General features: G+C 45.8%; 7 protein-coding genes across 9 annotated transcripts; 4 read left to right on the forward strand and 3 right to left on the reverse strand.

Annotated features, from left to right (window-relative positions):
* Nucleotides 1-830: 830 nt before the first annotated feature.
* FOXG_17578 (uncharacterized protein) lies at nucleotides 831-4043 on the forward strand. Of its 2 annotated transcripts, XM_018397585.1 has the most exons (4): nucleotides 849-1911; nucleotides 1967-2664; nucleotides 2725-3028; nucleotides 3082-4043. In XM_018397585.1, the coding sequence occupies exons 1-4, from the start codon at nucleotides 1270-1272 to the stop codon at nucleotides 3721-3723; spliced, it is 2286 nt and encodes a 761-aa protein (XP_018258640.1). In that variant the 5' UTR covers nucleotides 849-1269; the 3' UTR covers nucleotides 3724-4043. The 2 variants fall into 2 exon arrangements, with proteins under 2 accessions (XP_018258641.1, XP_018258640.1); XM_018397586.1 differs by lacking the exon at nucleotides 3082-4043 and having other exon boundaries at nucleotides 831-1911; nucleotides 2725-3050.
* Nucleotides 4044-4620: 577 nt separating this feature from the next.
* On the forward strand, nucleotides 4621-6075 carry FOXG_17579 (uncharacterized protein; the record flags this gene model as incomplete). Its single annotated transcript, XM_018397587.1, has 3 exons — nucleotides 4621-4756; nucleotides 4829-5433; nucleotides 5488-6075. The coding sequence occupies 3 exons, from the start codon at nucleotides 4621-4623 to the stop codon at nucleotides 6073-6075; spliced, it is 1329 nt and encodes a 442-aa protein (XP_018258642.1).
* Nucleotides 6076-7766: 1691 nt separating this feature from the next.
* On the forward strand, nucleotides 7767-9701 carry FOXG_17580 (uncharacterized protein; the record flags this gene model as incomplete). The annotated part of the gene is made up of 9 exons (XM_018397588.1): nucleotides 7767-7899; nucleotides 7950-8126; nucleotides 8188-8412; nucleotides 8463-8551; nucleotides 8598-8736; nucleotides 8789-8864; nucleotides 8920-9068; nucleotides 9121-9265; nucleotides 9320-9701. 9 exons carry the CDS (start codon nucleotides 7767-7769, stop codon nucleotides 9699-9701), a joined length of 1515 nt encoding a protein of 504 aa, XP_018258643.1.
* A 1666-nt stretch (nucleotides 9702-11367) lies between these two features.
* On the reverse strand, nucleotides 11368-15046 carry FOXG_17581 (uncharacterized protein). 2 transcript variants are annotated; one of them, XM_018397589.1, is made up of 6 exons: nucleotides 14733-15046; nucleotides 14557-14675; nucleotides 14471-14506; nucleotides 12357-14420; nucleotides 12104-12300; nucleotides 11368-12051 (listed from the first exon to the last, which is right to left on the reverse strand). In XM_018397589.1, exons 1-6 carry the CDS (start codon nucleotides 14845-14847, stop codon nucleotides 11385-11387), a joined length of 3198 nt encoding a protein of 1065 aa, XP_018258644.1. In that variant the 5' UTR covers nucleotides 14848-15046; the 3' UTR covers nucleotides 11368-11384. The 2 variants fall into 2 exon arrangements, with proteins under 2 accessions (XP_018258644.1, XP_018258645.1); XM_018397590.1 differs by lacking the exons at nucleotides 14471-14506; nucleotides 14557-14675; nucleotides 14733-15046 and having other exon boundaries at nucleotides 12357-14450.
* A 333-nt stretch (nucleotides 15047-15379) lies between these two features.
* Nucleotides 15380-15712, reverse strand: FOXG_17582 (uncharacterized protein; the record flags this gene model as incomplete). The annotated part of the gene is made up of 1 exon (XM_018397591.1): nucleotides 15380-15712. The coding sequence occupies one exon, from the start codon at nucleotides 15710-15712 to the stop codon at nucleotides 15380-15382; it is 333 nt and encodes a 110-aa protein (XP_018258646.1).
* A 2303-nt stretch (nucleotides 15713-18015) lies between these two features.
* On the reverse strand, nucleotides 18016-18480 carry FOXG_22876 (uncharacterized protein; the record flags this gene model as incomplete). The annotated part of the gene is made up of 3 exons (XM_018403298.1): nucleotides 18016-18048; nucleotides 18195-18251; nucleotides 18337-18480. 3 exons carry the CDS (start codon nucleotides 18478-18480, stop codon nucleotides 18016-18018), a joined length of 234 nt encoding a protein of 77 aa, XP_018258647.1.
* Nucleotides 18481-19444: 964 nt separating this feature from the next.
* On the forward strand, nucleotides 19445-20067 carry FOXG_22877 (uncharacterized protein). The gene is made up of 2 exons (XM_018403299.1): nucleotides 19445-19520; nucleotides 19583-20067. The coding sequence occupies exons 1-2, from the start codon at nucleotides 19503-19505 to the stop codon at nucleotides 20003-20005; spliced, it is 441 nt and encodes a 146-aa protein (XP_018258648.1). The 5' UTR covers nucleotides 19445-19502; the 3' UTR covers nucleotides 20006-20067.
* The last annotated feature ends 540 nt before the right edge of the window (nucleotides 20068-20607 follow it).

A 20607-nucleotide genomic window follows, 5' to 3' on the forward strand; every position in this document is an offset into this window, starting at 1 on the left:
TTAAAAGCAGAATGTTGGGTTAGCCAATAATGAGTAGTACTAAAAGTGTTGAGTGTGAATTAAAGTACGCAGACGGCTTGTCATCCCAGTTATTTGCACTAGCCATGAAGGTCATACGAACCCTGCAACGGTATAAAGGCACGAAAATGCAACCCCAATTTATGTCGGCCGAGATTTACAAGGGTTTCCCGCAATTAACTCTCTACTATATAGTCAGTAGAGTCATGAATTGTCAAATTTAATCTTCTGATACGTAGATATAGAAATTGCGACTGCCGCAAGGAGTTTGTTCTGTCTACGACATCTTTTCCATGACAGCCAAGAACTAAATCACGGCACGGCATCCTATTACTTGAATAAGTGGCTTATCTTACGGTGCCATGTACCTGGTGTTTATAGCACCATTCCAAGACATGACAGCTGAATGCGACCCCCTCGCCTTATCCTCTGCATTTACGGGATGAGTGCGGCGGCTTGGGTCTCATCACATCCAACTCAGATTTTGCCGTCTTTGTGCAGGATCTGCTGGAGGAGACGCCTGTGCTGCTCGAATGAGGCTCAGCTGCAACGATGTTCACGCGTCATTTTGGACCTGCTTCACCCCAATAGGGCTAATACCAATGACTTCTCAAGGCTGCGACATAGCCCGTGTCTATTTTTATCTCAGCATGAAAGTAATGGGCCCATGATACCCGGGGAGATCCGAGTGGTCGGTCGCTTTCAAGCGACAGCCAATGTAGGCAGGCCTAAAACAGCCCGGGCTACAAAGGGTATAGATCGGCGCAAAAAAAAAAGTTAACAGGGGCTTCTGAAACCCTGCGACGTGGATTCTCAAAGAAAATAGAACAGTGTCCGAACGTAAGCCTCGTATCGGTGCCGTGTTGGGTTCACATTGATGCAGATCACCAATTCTCAGCCCCCAAAGACCGCTTGACTCAATGCCGCCAAAGTCCATGTGGATTTGGGCATTATGTCGTGTCCCCCTTCAACAAGGGGCCATCAACATCTCAAGTAACAGCCTGTTCTCACATTACACCCATACCTGCAAACGCACACACAGAGGATTACCATTGTTCTCAAACAAAACGCCAAAACCCCGGTGAGCCTGAAGAAGGTCGTAACCGGACTAAAAGTCGTCGGGGAAAAATAACGACGGCGTTGTTAAAAAAAAAAAAAAAACCGGCACATGATGGCATCTCTACATAACCCGCCTTCTCAGCCAACCACTTCCGACCAAGTAATGGCAGACAGTGACACGATTACATCTGCATGGAGCCTCGCCGAGACGAGCAACAGCCACCGCAACAGCGACCTCAGCGAGATAAACAGCCAAAGACACCCAAGCGAGTTTGCACAGCATGTCGCCGTCGCAAAGTCGGCTGTGATAAGAAGCAGCCGTGCCAGAACTGCAAAAAGGCGGGCAATGATTGCGTCTACCCTCCGAGTAATGGTGCCAATGCGCACCAGATGATCCGCGACGAGCGATTACTTGAGCAGCTCAACCGCTTAGAGCCAATGTTCAAAACGTTAGCCAGCTACGCCGATCGGGGCATGTTGCCTGCTGTAGTAGGTTCAATGCTACCAGAGGCTGCCAACAACAATCATTCCTCGCCAACTCCTCCCACTCCTCAACATTCAGCCGGCTCTGGTAGCGCAAGAGATCGGCCGGTATATCGCCCTGTAGGCACCCAGCAGACTGCAACACAACAGACTCCAAGTCCTCTGGGTCAGCACTCACAACCACAAGGTTCCGAATTGACCGGCGGCGAGGGACAGTCCAAGTCTAGCAAGGGCAAAGGGACCCCAGGTTCGGCTTGGTCGTCGCTGGGGACATCCACCGGTAAGCTGGTCAAGGACGACGGTCGACATCGATACGTGAGCGGGACGTTTTGGGAGTCTCTGCATAATGAGGTAAGAAGCCGATTGTGTATTTTTGACAATTCATGGTATTGATTCATCTGCTTAGGGTGATATGAACGGGATGACAACAGGTGATAATGAGGACGAAGACGAAGACGACGACGACGACGAGTGCGACGATGATCCGCCACGACCCAGCCTCGGCTCGCTACAATACGCCCTCATCTTCAACAGCAACTTCCAGCAAAGTGGATCAGATTCTATCCATCCACCTCATTCACACAGACTTCATGCTTGGAAGCTATTCAAAGAAAACGTACACCCTCTTGCTACCATTTTGCACGTACCTTCAGTGGAACCTTTAGTCCTCCGGGCGATGCAGAACACGCAGAACCTTGCGCCTCGTATCGAGGCTCTCTTGTTCGTTATATATTTTGGTGCCGTCAACAGCCTTAGCTCAGATGACTGCGAATTACAGTTCGGGTCACCGCAATCTGCTCTGCTGGTAGGGTTCAGGCGGGGCGTAGACAGTGCTCTCGCGCGCTCAAGAATGATGGAGACGGACGACATGCTCATACTGCAGACGTTCGTCGTTTACTTAGTGATCTTGCGATCGGTCGACCCTACATACTCTTGGAACATGACCGGTCTAGCCGTTCGACTCGCCCAGGCTCTTGGAATGCACCGTGACGGAAGGCTTCTGAACCTCAGCCCGTTTGATGCTGAAATGCGGCGCCGGCTTTGGTGGGGTATATGTATTCTGGATACTCCCGCTTCAGAGGAATATTCGGGCTCGACTGGTGTGTGAGTAAACAGCCTCTACCTCCCTTGATCCAAGAATGTGCCATTCTCACCAATTTCTAGCTTAGAGCTCAGTAGCTTCGATTCGAGGCCCCCTCTCAACGTCAACGATTCCGATCTGCATCCAGATATGACGGATGATCCAGCCGAGTCTCAAGACTTGACGGACATGTCGTTCACTGTTGCTCGATGCTGGGCCTCAAATGTCTGGCGAACCATGATTGATACGCGCAGAGCCGATCCAGATAGCGAAAAAAGCTTCCAGTTGATGACATTGGCAGAGAGGCAGAGCTGGGTCGACAGAAAGTCGCAGGAGATTAGTGGCCGATTTTCTGGTGACACAAACTCGAGGAAGTCGCTTCACCTAGTAAGTAGACTACCCCCTTAGCCAACCTATCTTTACTGATATCTTCTTCCTAGTTGTTGAGTTCCTTCACCGGTACCATCATCAAAAATCTTCGCTTCTTAGCTCTTAACCCACTCGAGCCTGGATCTCAATTAGACGATGACCAAAGAAAACGAGTCCTACAGGATGCAATCGAATGTATGACACATTCATACCGACTACGTACTGATTCTCTCGTAGCACACTGGTCGTGGTTGACAAAAGGTTACCATGAGTGGCATGCATTCGCTATCATATTATCAGAGCTATCCAACCGACCGTTGGTCAGAGATGCCACCAAAGCATGGCAGGTGATAGAACAAAGTGCTGTACTGCGCTGGGATTCATCAACGCGACACCGAAAGGTGCACCAGTGGCGGTCGGTAATGAGAGGTATTGACAAGGCTAGAAGACGCCGGAAGAAAGAGTTGGGGCGTCGTAAATCTGCCAATACGACCCCGTCTTCAACCCTTCCACTTGAAACGGGCCCAGCAATACAGCAAGGGCTGTCGGACCATCCACAGGCACATCAGAGTGACTTCCCTTTACTGGAAAATGCCTTGAATCACGAGTTTCAAGTATCCATGAGCCAAGCGGATGAATTTATGGGATCTCTGTTAAGCCCTGTTGATCAGTGCAATTTCAGTGGTGACGATGGGCAACTGTATTATCTTTGACAAAAGCCGAGCTACGATAGAGTAGATCAAACTTTAAACGCATCAAAAAAGACTGCTGCAGACATCTTGACTATATAATAACCACGTGTACTGAGTTCTGATGCCGGTTCAACCCGCTAGATCCGAGGCTTCGGACTACGTCGGTCTGGTGCTCGGGCTCGTTAAGAGACTGACGGGTTTCTGATGGACACGTCGGGTACAGATAGAACGGTACGTCAAGGTCAGCGGCCGCCCCGAAGACAGGTCAGAATCGGAGGTCAACGTAGTTAGTACAATCAATATGGGCTCTGCCAGTGCCCCGACTAACCCGAGTCCCGGACACAGCGCCGAAGTTTGGTAGTTGTCGCGTCGGGCTCGCACACTGGAAAGATAGCAAACCCGGCCAGGCGAACTGGACAGAGTTATACCAATCTAGCCAGCTCATTATTTGTAACCAACCCGAGCCAAGAGCAGGGGATTGATTGATCAAGGCTGCCAACAACAACAGCGTGTGTATTTCGAGGTTGATACTGAATGAAACTTTTCACTTACTTGCATCGTTTTCATAGGCTTCATACGCCAAAACTAAATCGAATGTCTTGAACGTGGGTGAGGCCGAATGGATTGGCTGCTCATCGTTACGGCAGCTCTGAGCGAGGCGGGAAATTCGGCCGAGACCCCGAGACTAACTATACCCGTATCTAAATCCCCGCGCAATGTCCGCATCAGCGCTACTTGGCTGGTCTCTTCGGACCTTTTTATCCAGTCGTTCTCGGCAATATCAAAATCAAGTTTGGATCTGGGCTAAGTTGTAGACATCATAAAAGAGTGTGTACTATACTTGAATTCAAATCAAATCAAGACGATAAGCAGTTCAGACCCTACTATCGACAGGATTCCCAAACGTACTAGGATACGATGCCCGCTAACAAGAAACTGAAAGTTATTGTAGTTGGCGCCGGCTTTGGTGGGCTGGCAGCAGCTATTGAACTGGCAGACCGTGGTTTCGAGGTTACTGTTCTTGAGAAGTACCCAGATTCCTCCAGCCAAGGTGGTAAGTTAAAATTTGAAACTAAAATAATCGTCTTCGCCTAGAGACTCGCTAAGAAGGCTGTCCCTCTCACAGACATTCTCGACTTCTTCCCTAATGCTGGTTGCATCATCCACCGCTGGGATGATGGCAAGGTCGGACAAGAAATTCACGACACCGGTTGCAGTCTCATCCAAACCATGGAACTCTGTAAATATGACGGCAAGCTCATTACCAACGTGCCCTGGGCGAGAGACAGTGTGGAGCATAATCTTACCTACGCTGGCCACCGAGGTAAGATTCACTCCATCATCCTCAATTACGCCAAAACACTGGTTCAGGACATCAGGATCGGCGTAGCAGTCACAGATTATCTCGAAGAAGAAGATAGAGCTGGCGTCTTGATCTCCACCGGCGAGACCCTCTGGGCTGACTGTGTCATTGCCGCTGATGGTCCAAGGTCAATCGCACGAGAGAAGGTACTCAAACTCGATGATCAGGCTAAGGACGGTAATAAAAGTGGCTGGTCTGTGTTTAGAAGCTTCTTCAAGACCAATGAGACTATGCTCAAGCATCCGGGGCTGAAGGATCTGTACCACAAGGACAGAGATGTTCTGCGAGTTTGGATGTACGACAACTTGACCCTTTTGGCTGTTGTTTGGAATCAGGGCAAAGACATTGCCTGGGTATTGATCCATCCAGTAAGGTACCCGGCTTGAGTTTCTGGGTGACTAGGCTAATACTGTGTGTCGTAGGATGACAAAGAGTCAAGCGAATCCTGGTCAAACGTTGCAGAGAGAGAGCATGTGGCCAAATGGATGAAGGTTTTCACGGCCGAAGACGCCCAAGCCCTGTTTGAAGTGACGCCCGTGGGGAAGACGATTGACTTCAAGCTCGTTTACCGACCGACAATAGACAATTGGGTAAGCGAGGGGGGCCGAACCATTCTCATCGGAGACGCAGCCCATGCAAACCTGCCTACAGCTGGCCAAGGAGCATCACAGGCATTGGAAGATGCCGTAACTGTAGCTCAATGCATGGAAATGTCTGGCGGAGATGTGAAGCTAGGTTTGGAGGCGGCGCAGAGGATCCGTTATCATCGATCTAACGCCGTCCACAAGAACGGGCAGACCCAAAGAGACGCCTTCTATAAGATTCCCTGGGATGATATCGAGGCAGCACCTGAGGAGTGGGCAAATAAGAGATTTCGCAAACTCAAGCCTTGGGATCCTCTGCAGTTCACCAAAGAGCAGTTTCCCAAGGTGGCTGAGGATATCAAGAATGGGGTGAAAGGGCATTTAGATGACGTGGCTGTTCTCCCTCCTAAGGGTGGATATTGGTGAAGGACGAACTTTCTATCAAAACTCATTTCTGGTGGTCTACTTGTTAGCTGCTTATATGTTCCAAATCAGGCAAAAATTCTGTGTCGTTGTGAATATTGCATTGTGTTAAACGTCCTGTATACAAGTATTTCTTGGCATTTGAGCACGTCATACGGCTAGACGACTTAACTTGTTCTTTCTTATGCCGATTCAACGTCCTGCTTCTTAATGAAGCAGACCTCGGAAGGTAACAAGGGAGCAGGTTCTGATCCACGTCAAACTTGACTACTCATGGGCGAGACATCGTATTTTCTCACCTTGTTGTGTAGGAAGAATTTACGTAAGTACGCCTCCCCAGAAGCTGACATATCGAAAACCCATAGATGTGATAAAATTAACGTATGACGTCGAATTTCTAATTTTGTTCTCTGTTTGCATGAGTAGCGGACGGTAGTTGACCGCAATAATATCGACACCCCTTTCATCTATCTCGGTATACAATTGAGCTTGACCTGACCAAGTGTGCGGGATTCCGCTGCAGGAATGAATTGAGGTGGGTTGAGATACTGCTCGGCCGACATGGCCGCTAGCCTCGGAATATTCGGGAACTGGCACCGCCTGCTGGTGGAGTCCAGGGAGCTGTGTAGTAAGGTAGGGTACGGAGCCTAGTTGAGGAACCTGCGAGCGGCAAATATACTTTTTTTTCTGCCAGTTCCGTTGCGGCAGACTGGGATTTGTGTGATGTGCCTTATGATAGGCTGCAAAGAACGAAGTAAAGTAATAAGTAAGTTCATAAACAAGACTTCTTGAGACCTCAGATAGCGAACAAATCCGGATTGGTTGTAGCTTTAGTGTCGAAAGCCGATTCAATAATAAGACTAATAAAATATCTGCCACCAAAGACTCAGAGACGCAAAGAAGAGACGCTGGGTAAGTCGAAACACGACGAGATCTAACCAAAACTTTCTCGTTACCAGTAGAGATATGGCCTAACCCTGTTCAATTTGATCTGCATTATTAATTGAGTTGCGTCCACATCCGATGAGTCAACTCTACATTTGTTCGACTCGTTTGTTTTGGAACTCTGCCTTCACGATTAGTAATTACTAAGTGCGTCTTACTAACCGTTAAATGTTGTAAGTTATTTAAACTAAGAAAACCAAGATTTAGCTCTAGGGTAAGAAAATTGATAGTGAAACGCTAATCTTGTGTTACATAAGCATGTTTCCCCTAAGATTTGGCCTAGGAATTTCATTCACTTCAACTCTGTTTAGACCCCTAAGATGCCTCCAATCCAACTCAGACTCCCTAAGCCAATTCGCCGAAAATGCCGAGATGAACTGAATCGGCGTTGACGTAATGACACATTTTCCCTGCAAGGACTCAGGATCAATGCCGGTCTCCCGCCCTCCTTTCCTTTCCTGTTTGGATCCACAAACGAAACCGAGATTCGGATTGAGCCCCGGGTTTCAATTCCTGCTAGCTTGCATATCGTTCGGGCATGGAGACATCCATGTTTTGTTATTGCACCTTGACAAGTCGACCTGGAGATATGGCTGGGTGCTGCATCTACATCTCAGGGTCTGGCTACAAACACTTCACCTACAAATACGTCCTCTCTCCATGCGTTTTATTAAAGTGGTAAAACAAATACTTCTCATCTGTCCAAGATTCCAAGAAAATATTGAATTCATCAAGATTCTTCCATCATCATGGCTTCCACAACTCGAGGCCCTATTCTCTCTCATATCCTCATCCTCCTTGTTGCTATGCTTAACCTGTGCATTTTGTCCTACGATGCAGGCATGATCAACAACTTGAACCAAGTAAAACCGTACTATGACTGTTTGTCCACCAGCCTGGACTTGGTCTTTCTTGCTAACAACCTGGGTCAGATTTCAACCTCAATAGCGACATTGTCGGTCTCAACGGCGCTATTATTAGTGCTGGATGCATTGTTGGCGGCCCGCTTGTTGGCCCTATCGTTGATCGCTGGGGACGGAAAGCCGGCCTGCTGATGGGCTCAGTATGTATCCTCTTGGGAGTTGCATTGCAGGCATCTGCAGGTGGAGGTATGCTGAATCGTCGTCAATCATCAGTCCATCAGTCAATGCTAACAGTCGTCATTATTAGTTCCACAGCTCATCGTCGGTCGCTTCATCATCGGTATCGCTACTCTGGTAAACGGTTCTATCGCACCCATGTGGGTGATGGAGTTGGCTTCACCAAAGTACAGATCTGCGCTATCAAACTCCGTCGTTACGTCCGTACCATTTACCTCGTTTCTCGTATCGTGCATGACTCTAGGAATACATAATGCGAAGTCCGACTGGGCATGGAGAGGAATCATGTTTGTGAGTAAATTCAGAAGTTCAAGAACTCTCTTCTAAGGCATGGAAAATAGGGAGAAGCAATCCCATCGATTATCAGTCTCTGCCTCTTGCCATTTGTTGACGAAAGCCCACGATGGCTGTTAGCCAAGTGTCGCAAAAATGAGGTAATAGCTAATCCTCCCTGTAGCTACCTGTCTGCTAACCCTCAAGGCCACCGAGATCCTCGCTCGGCTACATTCGAACGGCAATCATGAGCATCCCGTGATTGTGGCAGAGATACAGGAGATTCTCGGTGCTTTGGAGCAAGAGAAAAAGACCAACGGAGGTTGGAAAGAGCTAATATGGCCCGGTATGGCTAAACCCTCTTGTTTTCTCTGTGATTTCTCTAATAGTGATAACAGTCCCCAACTTGAAGAGGTTCAGCATCTCTGTCCTGGTGAATATATTTTACCAAATCTTAGGAGGAAACATGATCCTGTAAGCTCGAGGAGGTTTAGTACCTGGACACTTTCACCAACACTAACACCTGCAGGTATTTCTCGTCCTCTATAATAGGAAACCTCCGAATCGAGAACCCTGCAACTGTCATCAAGATCAACATGGGACTGTTGTTATTCAAAACCCTCTGCAGCGTGGGTGGCGTATTTATTATCGACTGGATCGGGGTTCGCAAGCCTCTTAGTAAGTCTCGAGATCTTGACTCATGGTGGTATGAGACTAAAAGATTTCGCAGTCGCTGGCACGTCCGCCATTGTGGCTCTTTTCGGTCTTCTCGCCGGTTTATCATACCTTGCCGATATCCATCCTGATATCCCCGGATATGCTATCAGCGCTCTGATTGTTGTAGCATTGTTCCTCCTAGCGGTCTCTACCAGCTGGTCAGTTCCTCGTAATCTTGTAGGTGATTCTGGATCATACTAATAGTACTGTAGGATGCTTCTTGCCTATACATACCCTATTGAGGTCCTCAAATACTCTCAACGAGCCAAGGGTGTAGTAGTTGCTCAGGCTATCGGTTATGCTTTCAGTTTCCTGAACCTCTATACTGCGCCAGTGGCTATCGAGAAGATTGCTTGGCGATACTACGCAATTAATGGCGGGTGGGACCTCGGAATATTGCTCATTGTGGTATTGATGTTTGTTGAGACCAAGGGCAGGACTCTAGAGGAGATGGATGAACTATTTGAAGGCGTGGGTTATAATGATGGTATGACGATTGGGCAAAACACTGTTGCTAGACTGGAACAGGAGGAAAGTGCTGGCACTGGAAGCATTAATAAGAGCCGTTCTACGACCTCCATTGATACAAACTAAGTAGCCAGGACTCATTACTATAGAAACTACTTTAAATCCTATTGAATACACTGTAGCTCTTAGATACAGCAAGAACTCATCGTTAGACTCCCTGCAGTGTACTTCTATTTACTAACGCACTTGAACCAGTGGATGTGATTGACTTGATAGGTCTGAGACTGAGGACAAGTTATTAACTCTTTATTGACAAAAGCTGATTGTATTGCATTGTTCCTATGTCTGCTAATTCTCAAGATAATTTCCTTATTGTTTTCATTACGTTTCTTGATAGGCGTAAGGCTCTGTAGGCCGACCGGGTGAACATGCCTGCCTCGGCTATTTCATTTGACATAGGGATCCTATCCTGTGAATTAGGCGTGTTGTTCACGAGGCCGCGGCGAGTTCATGGGGATGCAGGATTATCCCTGCCCGGCCAGAGGCAGAGCAAGGACACCTCTAGAATGAAGTAATTGAATGAGTAGTAGTACGTACTGCGTTCTTGGTTCTAAAAAAGCAGCTACCTAGTCGGCGCGAGTATTGATCTGATATGTCCATTAGCTAAAGAAGTGCGGCGTTTATTGTATATTCGCTCTATAGATCTCATCAGGGACCTAAGATAGCCAGTGTTTGTAATTAATATGTAACCTTGACGTTAAGCTATTAATCTATTGATGCTTTTCTGATATGAAACTATTTAAGTAATGTTCTCACCTTGTCTTAGTATTATTAGGAATCTCTTTAAGCTGAAATGACTTCTCTTAAACTTCTATTAGTATTGAATTCTTATTATCTACTCTTAATTGAAACACTATAACATCCTATATTAAGGATAAGCAGGGAGAGTTAATTAATAAAGGTGATTATGCTTAGATACGATTCCGTGGAGGTAGATGCAAGGGTGGTATTCAGAAGATTATAAAGGTATTATTTAAACATCAGCATGGTCATGAAGTTTCGCATAATCTAGGAACTCCGGAGCATAAATAAAACAGCTTTATAAGTATTGCACTTATAAGGTGTAAATGATTAATGTATTATTACCTTAAAGCCGCTAGTATTATTCACATCTTGTCCTTCATTATCTACTGTCCTGGATGACTATAATTGAGGCTATTATAAACAAGGCCATTAACAGGGACGCAGTAAGTCGCTGTTCTACTGCTCCCAATAGTTCAATGCGTCTTCTCACCTTAGCACGTAGTCTTGCTGTCTCTTCTCTCCGCGAACAGTAAACAATGCCTGGTGCCAGTCTAAAGCCAGGTTGTACCACATATGGCTCTTTGGTGGCCAACGCGTCAATGCTCAAATACCTTGCTTCTGGCCAATTGTCGACTGGGTTAGCCTTATGGGTAGGCGATTAGGACGTACGCTCATGAGAGAACGTGCCATCTGGTTGGCTCTTGCTTAGTGGACTGGTTTCCACTCGTATCTTATGGACAAACAGAGGAACAGTTGAATGCGGCAAATTTCCGCTACTGAGTGGAGGATCCAGGGAGTATTGACTGAGGATCTGGATTTGGATGCATGTGCAGGCGGATTATACAAGATGCATTTCTGATTGGAGGGGTTTCCGTTGTCGCATTACTGATATAATTCTAAATTATTAATGCTATCTTTTTATCTTATATAACTTCTATTTTTCATCTAGGTTATATATCTATAATATAGATTCTACTATACTCTCTTTATTTCTTGCCCGCATGCCTAGTCAAACACATCCATAACATACCTCACATTCCTTTGTTCATCGAACCACTTCCTTGCCTCGTCCAAGCCTATGTCACCCCCAGATCTCTTCTCAATCTCGGTCTTCACTTTGAGCATAACCTCTTTAACCGAATCAGCCATCGCCCTTGAGCCACACACATACACCATGGCGCCTTTGTTCCAGAGCTCGATAAAGTCCTCCTTGTCTTGCCAGATCCGATCTTGGACATATCTGCACCCTTCTCTATGTCGACTGTACGCTCGACGTACCTGTACTGCGCCAAGCCTCTGCCAACTATCGAACTCGTCGCGGTAAAGATCATCTTGGTCAGGAGCACGACAACCGAAGAAGAGCAGAGCTGGCGCAAGAGTGCGACCTGAATCATATATAATGGCGCGTTGCTGTATAAAGCCTCGGAACGGCGCAAGTCCTGAACCAGCGGCAACACAAATTATGGGCGTACATTCTGGGTTTGAGGGGAGGCTGAAAGCAGCAGGCGATGAACGGATGGCCACTTGGAGCGTGTCACCCTCAGCTAGAGAGTCGAGGTAAGAGGTTGCGACGCCGTTGTATGTGCCGTGGCCTGAAAAGGCGGGCCCTTTGAGGACCGAGAAGGTAATAGTCGCATGAGCCTGATTCCATAGGGGAGACGAGGAGACGGAGCTAAAGAGGGAGGTCAGTAGGTTGTGAAGCGACGCGGCAATGGAATTCTTACTATTGACGAATTCGAATAGATGGCAACATCTGCAAGAAGTCTCCGATAGATAGTTCGACAGAGGGATACCGTTCCAGGATTTCCAGAACTGATACGCGCTTGTTGCTGATCTCCTCAACATAACTTTCCTGGGATAACGAGGTGAGAGCAGCTTTGGTCTCTACATCGGACGCAGCTTCAGCAATAATAAGAAGGTTCTATCACGGCCAGTTAGAATTATGCCACATGTGTGCTTGACTGTTCTTTTTCTCACCCTCTTTGTGGCCGGCTGTGAAAGCTCAACATAGGAGCTTAATACATCCATTGCTGATACAGACGTGTCAGTCGGTAGGGCAGCTGGCGTACTGCTCGAAATTTTCAAATGAGCATCCATTGGAAGCCTGAACCTCCTCAGGGCTCGGCGAACAATCTCATGGGGATTGATGGGCAGAACAGCAAGGTAGTCTCCTGCTGTGTATCCAGTGCCTTCAGGTAATTGTATCTCAATGTGTTTCTTCTTGGATTTTACATCGATGTTACTTGTTAGTGTCTTGGTACAGACCACTGTTGCCTCCTTGACATCTTGACGGAGGGTAAGGGTCCTAAAGGTACAGCTCTTGACGCTCAGTCCCTTGTCTGTAAGCATTGTTTTGCAGCCAGGCTTGTAACGCTTTTCAAGAGCAGGCCACAGAATGTTATCTTCCCATGTCTCAAAGTCACTGAAGACCATGTTCTGAGATACATCGGCAAGACCCATGTCCACAAGTCGAGTAGCGCCATGCTTTGCGAGACTACGGTCCACAAGCTTGGGAATGCGGTGGAAGGTCAGCACCCAATCCTTGTGACCACAGCCAAAAACAGCATACGAGACGTCCTTGAATGGCTTCTCTTCTTGGGCAGCATTCTCAACCCAGGCAACAAAATGCCCAGCATTGTCAGGGGGTTGGCCTTCGTATGATGCGGTGATGATAACAACAGGTTGATCTGCAGGAAGATTCCCATTTGCCATGTCAAGACAATCAATCTTTGTGACGCGGAACCCATGCTGCGCGGCATCAGTTGCAACTCTCTGGGCCAAAGACTCGCATGTTCCACTATTGGATCCGTATAAGATTGTTATAGGGATACCGTCTTCAGCGTCAGCAGACTCGCCATTCGTCCCATTCGCCTCGCCTGTCGCTAAAACAGGCAGACCAGCCAGTCGGCGCTCAAGGGTGGTCGGCGTAAGATTATCCCTCAAGACTGCCCGCATATACATATCTTTGGGTTTGATGGTCAAGGTCTGCTTGAAGCCTAGATGATAGTTGGGGTCAAGAACAAAATTGAAATTCTGCAGAAGCATAACCATGACCAGCAGAGATTCCTGCCAAGCAAATGGTCTTCCAATGCAGGCTCGCATGCCATTACCAAACGGCTTCCACGAGTTAGGGAATTCCTTGTTCATTCTGGCAAAGTTTTCATCGAACATGCGTTCTGGCCTGAACTTGTCGGCGTTGTCGCCGAACACCGTGGGGTCGAGTTGTGATTTTGCGAGGAGGTTGATGATTGTTTCGCCAGCCTTGACGGGATACTTGTTCCCAAGAAGAGTGTCTTCAAAGGATTCGACAGTGAAGAGAGGGATAGTCGCGTTGAGACGAAGGGTTTCTCTCAGAACACCATTCAGATATGGAAGCTTAGAGAGATGTTCCACCTGAATAGGTCCTTTCCCGACCACCCGATCCACCTCATTCTGAGCAAGCTGGTAGGCATCTGGATGAGTGAGGAGTTGGTAGAAAGCAAACGATAGGAGCCCCGAAGTAGTTTCGTGCCCTGCAATAAGAAAGGTGATCAAGTTATCCATGATACTCTCGTCAGTCATCTTCTTGCCAGTTTTTGTGTCGACACCTTCAAGCATAGCTGCCAAGAGGTCCTTCCGCGTGCTTCCATCTGCCTTTCGGGCTTCAAGAACCTCCCTGGCAGTATCTCTCATGATTTCAATATCTTGTTGATATTTGCGGTCGCGATCGCGGTAGACAATTCCAGGTAAAGGCAATCTTCGAGGCTTTTCTCCAGCCTCTGTGAGAAACTCGCCCATTGCCTCAATGAATGGATGGAGTACTGGAGAATAGTAGCTGTTGAATCTATAGCCCATAGAACATAACGCCAAGGTGTCTAAGGTAAGACGAGTAAAGTCATCGGTTACCATGATGGGCGAGTTCGGTCCGTATCGTGCCCACTTGAGAGCAAGTTGGGAGGCAATGTCGTGCATCTCGTCGAACATGCGCTGGATCGACAATGGCCCGAAAGCTGGCATCAGCACTCTGTGAGCAATGCCCCAGTTCTCCTCTCCGAGTCTGGCCTGCCTTTCTGTTTAGGGTATGCTCTGTCGCCGTTACCGAACAAACTTACGGTAAAAAGCCCGTCGTGAACTCCATCTCGAATTTCCTATCAAATCATCAGCCTCAGTGCCTCCCTAAGAGCATACTCTGACGTACAGTGAGTGCTGAATTAACACATTTCTTGAACCGCTTCTCATTGCATGTCTCGTTGACCAAGGCTTGTGTAGATACGATCACGACAGATCGGCCGGGGAATTTTAGTCGATAAATCTCGCCTTGCGATGAATTGTTAGTTGATTGTAGTGGCCCTTCAATCGCAAGATGATGCTCACCATGCTGTTCAGCGAGCGATACCATAGAACCCAGAGGGAATTCGGGGTCGATTGATGTAATGTTACCTAGCAAAGGCAAGCCCGAAGGGGATGGGATCTCAACTGTCCCCGCCATAATACTTTGATGCTTAGTTTGCCGTAGTTCAGTCTACGGCCTCTGTGTCAGAGTACATAAAGAAGAAGGATTTTTGACGCAATTTTGTATGCTCCACGACATGGGACCACAAGGGTCAAAGTTTTGCAGGTGCCTCGGCTCATGACGAATGCATTGACCAGGGCAGTTCTACTCTCCATGACCTAACAAGAAATGTCAGGGTCTTGTCAATTTTGTTGGGACGTGATGTCTTCTCCCACAGACCGAAGATAGTATATGAGCTCGAAGAAAGGCCCCTGAAGTCGGCCAAAATGTTAAGTCAGTACCTCGGTGAGACCCACTTAGAAATTCTCTGTCCCCGGAAGCTTGCAAGACTCTATTGATATCACTCTCGCGCGAGATGTGGTAAAAGGGCTTGTAGCATTGGTGAATGGGCCAATTTGGGCACTCTACCTTGTCGCTGAATTACTTCTTCGGAGATGGGCAGTTTCTTCAGAGTTAACGACAAAGTTACAGTCACCAATAGCATCATAACGAGCAACATGACCCGCACCTAGAAAGAATTTCCGAAGGAGTCATCAGGTATGAAATTGGCGAATGGTGTCCAAAACGCCGATAACATCCCCGTCGATGCGAAATCATAGTCCTCGGAGTCATCAAGCCACTGCGCAGTCTCAATTCCCTGCGTTTCTGGTGAAACTGTTGGGTCTCGTGAAACGACCTCAGCTTCTCGAAGCCTTTTCTCGACCATGGTCCTAGCGCGGTCGAATAGCTTATACCCCGCATCGGCAGAGACATAAGCCTTTCGCATCTCCTTTAGAGCTAGCAGGCAGAGCCCCAAGTTATTCTTTGCCAGCTGGATAGATGATAAGTTCGATGATGTCATTTCAACCAGGTAGACTAGGATTGGCAGGCCAATGGTGAGCATGCAAATAAACTGTTAATGTGATAGTGCCTGGAGGTGTCTGGGTACGCACGCAATCAAGTTGGAGAACTTTATTAGATCTTCTGCTATTATGCAATTAACGGCGTAGGTTGGGTAAGTAGCTGCAGTCCGAAGCTTGTTATTGGCAAATATTTTCCAAGAATCCTTCTCCTATGCAGGAACTCTATGCGGTGTTTGTGGAGAAATGGCCGATAAAGAGCTATGATAGCTGCCCTGCAACTGTTTAGCCTGTGGCTATTTGCGATCCCCTAAAATCTACTAAGCATGAAGCCAAAATTGACATGAATGAGATACTAGCACTGGACTCTGGCCATTGCATGTGCTACTTCGTACCGTACTCATTGTGCTTTTGTACGTGAATCCCTGGATCTGGCGTCCACAAAGTGTCTTGTAGGCACTGTCATAACCAGTAGCCTCTCTCAAGGTATGGGCAATCGTCACGCCAGCGTGAACGTTTTCCGCTGTAGGGTAGGTAGAACCGTTCCAGCTCTCACCTACATTGATTTAGGCTGATTTGTATGGTGTTTTGTGAAAAATGCGTCTCTGCGCTAACTTTTCGTACCCTGCATGCACCAGTGTGATTACTAAAGGTATATGCAGAGGCAAGTGGCCTATGGCAGTCTTATGCCACTTGAAGAGACTACCCCAAATGGCAGTTTGGCCCAAAATACCACCAGCCTCGTGGTTAGGGCCTTAATAAATTTCCTTTTTTTTTTTTTTAACTTAGATTTACCTCTTTAATTAGCTTTTTCTTTAACCTATTAAGTTCTTTTATCTTAAGATTAAAGAAGCCTTTATTAATTAGCTTATAATAAGTTTATATAAGTAAGAGGATCATATAATTAAAGATTATTAATTTAATATAATTAATATTATTTTCTTTTTCTTAGTTATTTTCATTTTTATTATTATATTATAAAGCTTATTATAATTATATTTCTTAATAACTTATTTAATTTTATAAGTTATATTATAACTTTTCATTAAATAAGATTTATTAAAATTAAGTATTTATAAGCTTTATTTCCCTTATTTATATTAATAATATATTAATATTTATTTAATTTATTAAGTCTATTATATATTATATCTTATAAGTTATTTAATCCTTTATATATTATTAATATTAATAACTTTTAACTTTAAATAACTAAACTAATATAGAACTTAATATATTTTCTCCTTATATAACCTTATAATTACCCTTTTTTTATCTTAAATCTTATATTATAAGGGCTTAGTCTTTTTTTAATACTCTTTTAGCCTGCGCTTAGATAGCTTTAAGCTACTTATTATATAAGCTGCTATAAAAGGCCTTAATAAATTTCCTAGCATTTATACAACCAACACTATAGAGATATTAAAACATAATTATTAACTAATAAAGACGCGTTCCTATTTGTAACAATCTGAAATAGGCTAGGACTCTCGGAGCCAACTGCATGGCACTACAGAGTAGAGTCTCCGCAATGAATATTAGGGAAGGCATCGACAAACGATAGTCATATGACAAACTCGGTTAAGAGAGCCGTGTACAGGAACATCATGATGCTAGTTTGTCTAAGAAGACAGCCTATCACATTACAAAAGGTTAGGAGTTTCGACCGTCCAAACAACATCAATTCTCAGCCGACGTCCACAGGAAGCGTTCTGGTACAGTCAGTCATGCATGATCTACAGCAAGGATAATGAATCTCGATGACTGATGTATGGTTGTTGGTCGTTGCGCACGTGCCATTGACTTGACCCCATTTAAGCTTGCAGAAGCTAACACAGACTTCAAAAGTTCTGTCTTGTCACAAGGACAAGGGGCGAGTGTGTCCGAGGATGCAGCCTCTATAGGTACTTTTGTTACTGCAAACTCTTCCATATTGATGTTCACAGCCCCTGCTATTAATATGGAGTCTAGGTAGCACGGAAGATGGGCGTCGTCCAACGCCGTCAGCGCTCGCAATAGTCCAGACTGCAATCCAAAATCAACAATCAATCCACGACGGGCGTTCATGGATTGACAGCTAGGATGATGCGTCCGTTGAAACGAGCCGTGTTGATCTGTATCGCACCAGTAAATAATGCATAACATGTCTTGAGTTTATACTACCCGGCCGGTGTATTTGGTCGGCCATTTCATGAATGTATCACAGGAAAGTCAACATAATATCCAAATAATACACGAATAACAATTTCCAGCTCTTGTAGAATTAAATAATAAACCTGAGGTTGTACCGCAGATTATGGTATATCTACATCCATGATACTCCTGCTTCGTAATAAATCTTTTAGCCATACATTAATGGCATCGCCGGAATGAATCACCACACGGTAAAAAGTGAATAAGACATTCACTACATCCGTATTTCTTACACTGAGAGTCTAAGTAGCAGTCGTAATCGTAACAAGCTCGCGCGAAAATATCTCCTACCCTCTCTCTTGTGCTGATATGAGGAGCTTCCTCCTTAACGCAGCCCTTCTGCGGGACCTGAGAAGTCGGATTTAGTGTTAGTCTTCGGACAAGCGATAGAAAGTGTTATATAAAGTTTTTGAAACGTTGAGAGAGCACTTACCACATCATCGACAACAGCCTCGTTGACATGAGTCTCGTTGACTTGCTCTCGGGTAACCTGGCCCTCAGCAGTCTCTACCGGGGCGGACTGCACCGTGGAAAACGCAGCAGTGATAGCGAGGATTTTGAAGAGGCTGACTTGCATATTGGGCGATATAATATTATTATCTTTGGCAGGATAAAGAAGAAAGCATAGGGATTGAGGATTGGTTTAAAGGCTACGCTCATTTGGTCGTTCAGTGAGTGAGAAGGCTGCTCTACTTATATTTATCAATTCATGATCCCGTTCGGCTATTGCTGTCTAGGAATTTATCATCGCTATTCTCCCACAATATACCGCGATAATCCTGCCTCAATTGGGGTTATCAGCTGCTGAATCCATGTTAAAGAAACTGTATGTTGGTCAGAGTGGCTGCGTCGCGTGCGGAATAGTATAACAATCTTCGTGATTTATAGTTATCTTCCAACAGTCATCTTCGTGGGACGATTCCGAATCGTCTCCAGTGTTGTTGTTGGTCGTTCGACATATGCTTGAGGCATTTTTAATACGCAGACCAACGGACCAACAGTGGAACTTTTGAGTGCGTGCCTCGCCTTAAGAAAATATCAATTTGGAGATTATTGTAGCGAGGGCGTGATTGGCACACGGCGGCCTCCCTTATTTGCCCTAGTTCAGCATATAGACTGTCCCTTTCGGCGGCACAGCCCTGATGCTACGTTACGGTCAAGTATTTGCTCCAATAGAAATTGAACATCTTCTCGATCCTTCAAGGTGGTAGCCCCAATCCACATTCCACCGTTTGACTTTGTGGTGACTTCCAGATACAGTAGTTCAATCAGCCCAGGTGCCCCTTTGTTTGCGCACTGCCCAACTACTTCTATAGTACCATTACTACGTAGGTACATGCTTCACCTGCACCCCTGCAGCTAGCGCTTCACATACCCCGCCTCTGATAAACATACCATTAAACCTCGACAACTTGCAATGGGCTATGGCTAGCCTTCTTGCCGACTCTCTTGATCCTCTCTTCGCAGTGAGGTCTCTGCAATATCTGGTTAAATTCGCTATCCACTGCTCCGTTGCAAGTCTTTTTTTAGTTTTTACGGTAGTTCGTCCTCGATATCCTCAAGCCACGCTGCCATTACTTGCATCAACTCGCTGGAAATATGGCGGACAAACTGCCAGCAAGTGTTCCTCGGACTCTCTTATTTGTTAGTATGCTAACTACTTAATTAACCAACTTTAGGATCCCACCATGCCTCAAGGCGCCGCAGACCGACAACCTGTGCATGATAATATGTCGCTACGTAATATACTCAAATCGATGAAGAAGGATCCAGACGGAAATGGCATAAATGCATTGGGCTACGATGGTGTGCTTCGTAGTTTTGACCTGGAACGGAATGTTATTGATGCAGTTGGCCTTAACCCAACCCAGATCAGAGAATATTATAAAGGTCTGCCTATGCCTGATAGATTTCTCACCGCCGATGGCCGTAATATATCCCGCAGGGATATGTTCTACCCTGATGCAGAGAATATTCCCAAGAAGTTTACAGCGGAGGATATAGCCGAAATTGAGGCACATAACAAGGAGTTAGAAAGGCGCGGAGTCACATGCTGTGTTCTGGACAAATCAACAGACGACGGTAAACCGAATCCTAGATAGTTCCTTTTACTTTTTAATTCCTGTGGAATGTTGATTATTTTATCTCTTATCACGCTCTTTCCTGTGTATCTGTTATATGATACTGCGTGCCATATCGATATTTCCGCTTTAACCTCTTATAGAGCAGCCGGCATAGGTAAATAAAAGATCATCCAGGATGTACTACCGTCGCCGACATCAAGGCGGCCATTCTTTTCAAACTTAAACGTAGATCATCGAGAAGAGCAATAATTTCCGTTATATCCTTTTTAATAACAGCAGTTATAATACTAGATATAGAGATATCAGCTTCTGACATATAAACCTTCTGTAGATTTATTTATACTATAGTTACAGTTAAAGTCAGCTGCAATATCTACATATAGGTATCTAAATTGTTGCGAATCCTTATCACCTTCCTTCTCTTCTATTATCTATCGGAATCTCAACTTGATTGCGTTGATCTTTGCCACTGTGGTTTATACTCCTTTGAGCTCCTTAGGATAATGTTCAGACTTATTCAAGATCGTTTTCAAGCTTGCAAGAACAAGTTCGCAGCTCTCGAGGATATTTTGCCCGAGTCTCCCCCTTCGTCTGCGTATCGTCGATGTACTTCAGGGCTT

This window comes from Fusarium oxysporum, genomic scaffold (assembly GCF_000149955.1).
Source record: "Fusarium oxysporum f. sp. lycopersici 4287 supercont2.56 genomic scaffold, whole genome shotgun sequence".
Classification (NCBI taxonomy): domain Eukaryota; kingdom Fungi; phylum Ascomycota; class Sordariomycetes; order Hypocreales; family Nectriaceae; genus Fusarium; species Fusarium oxysporum.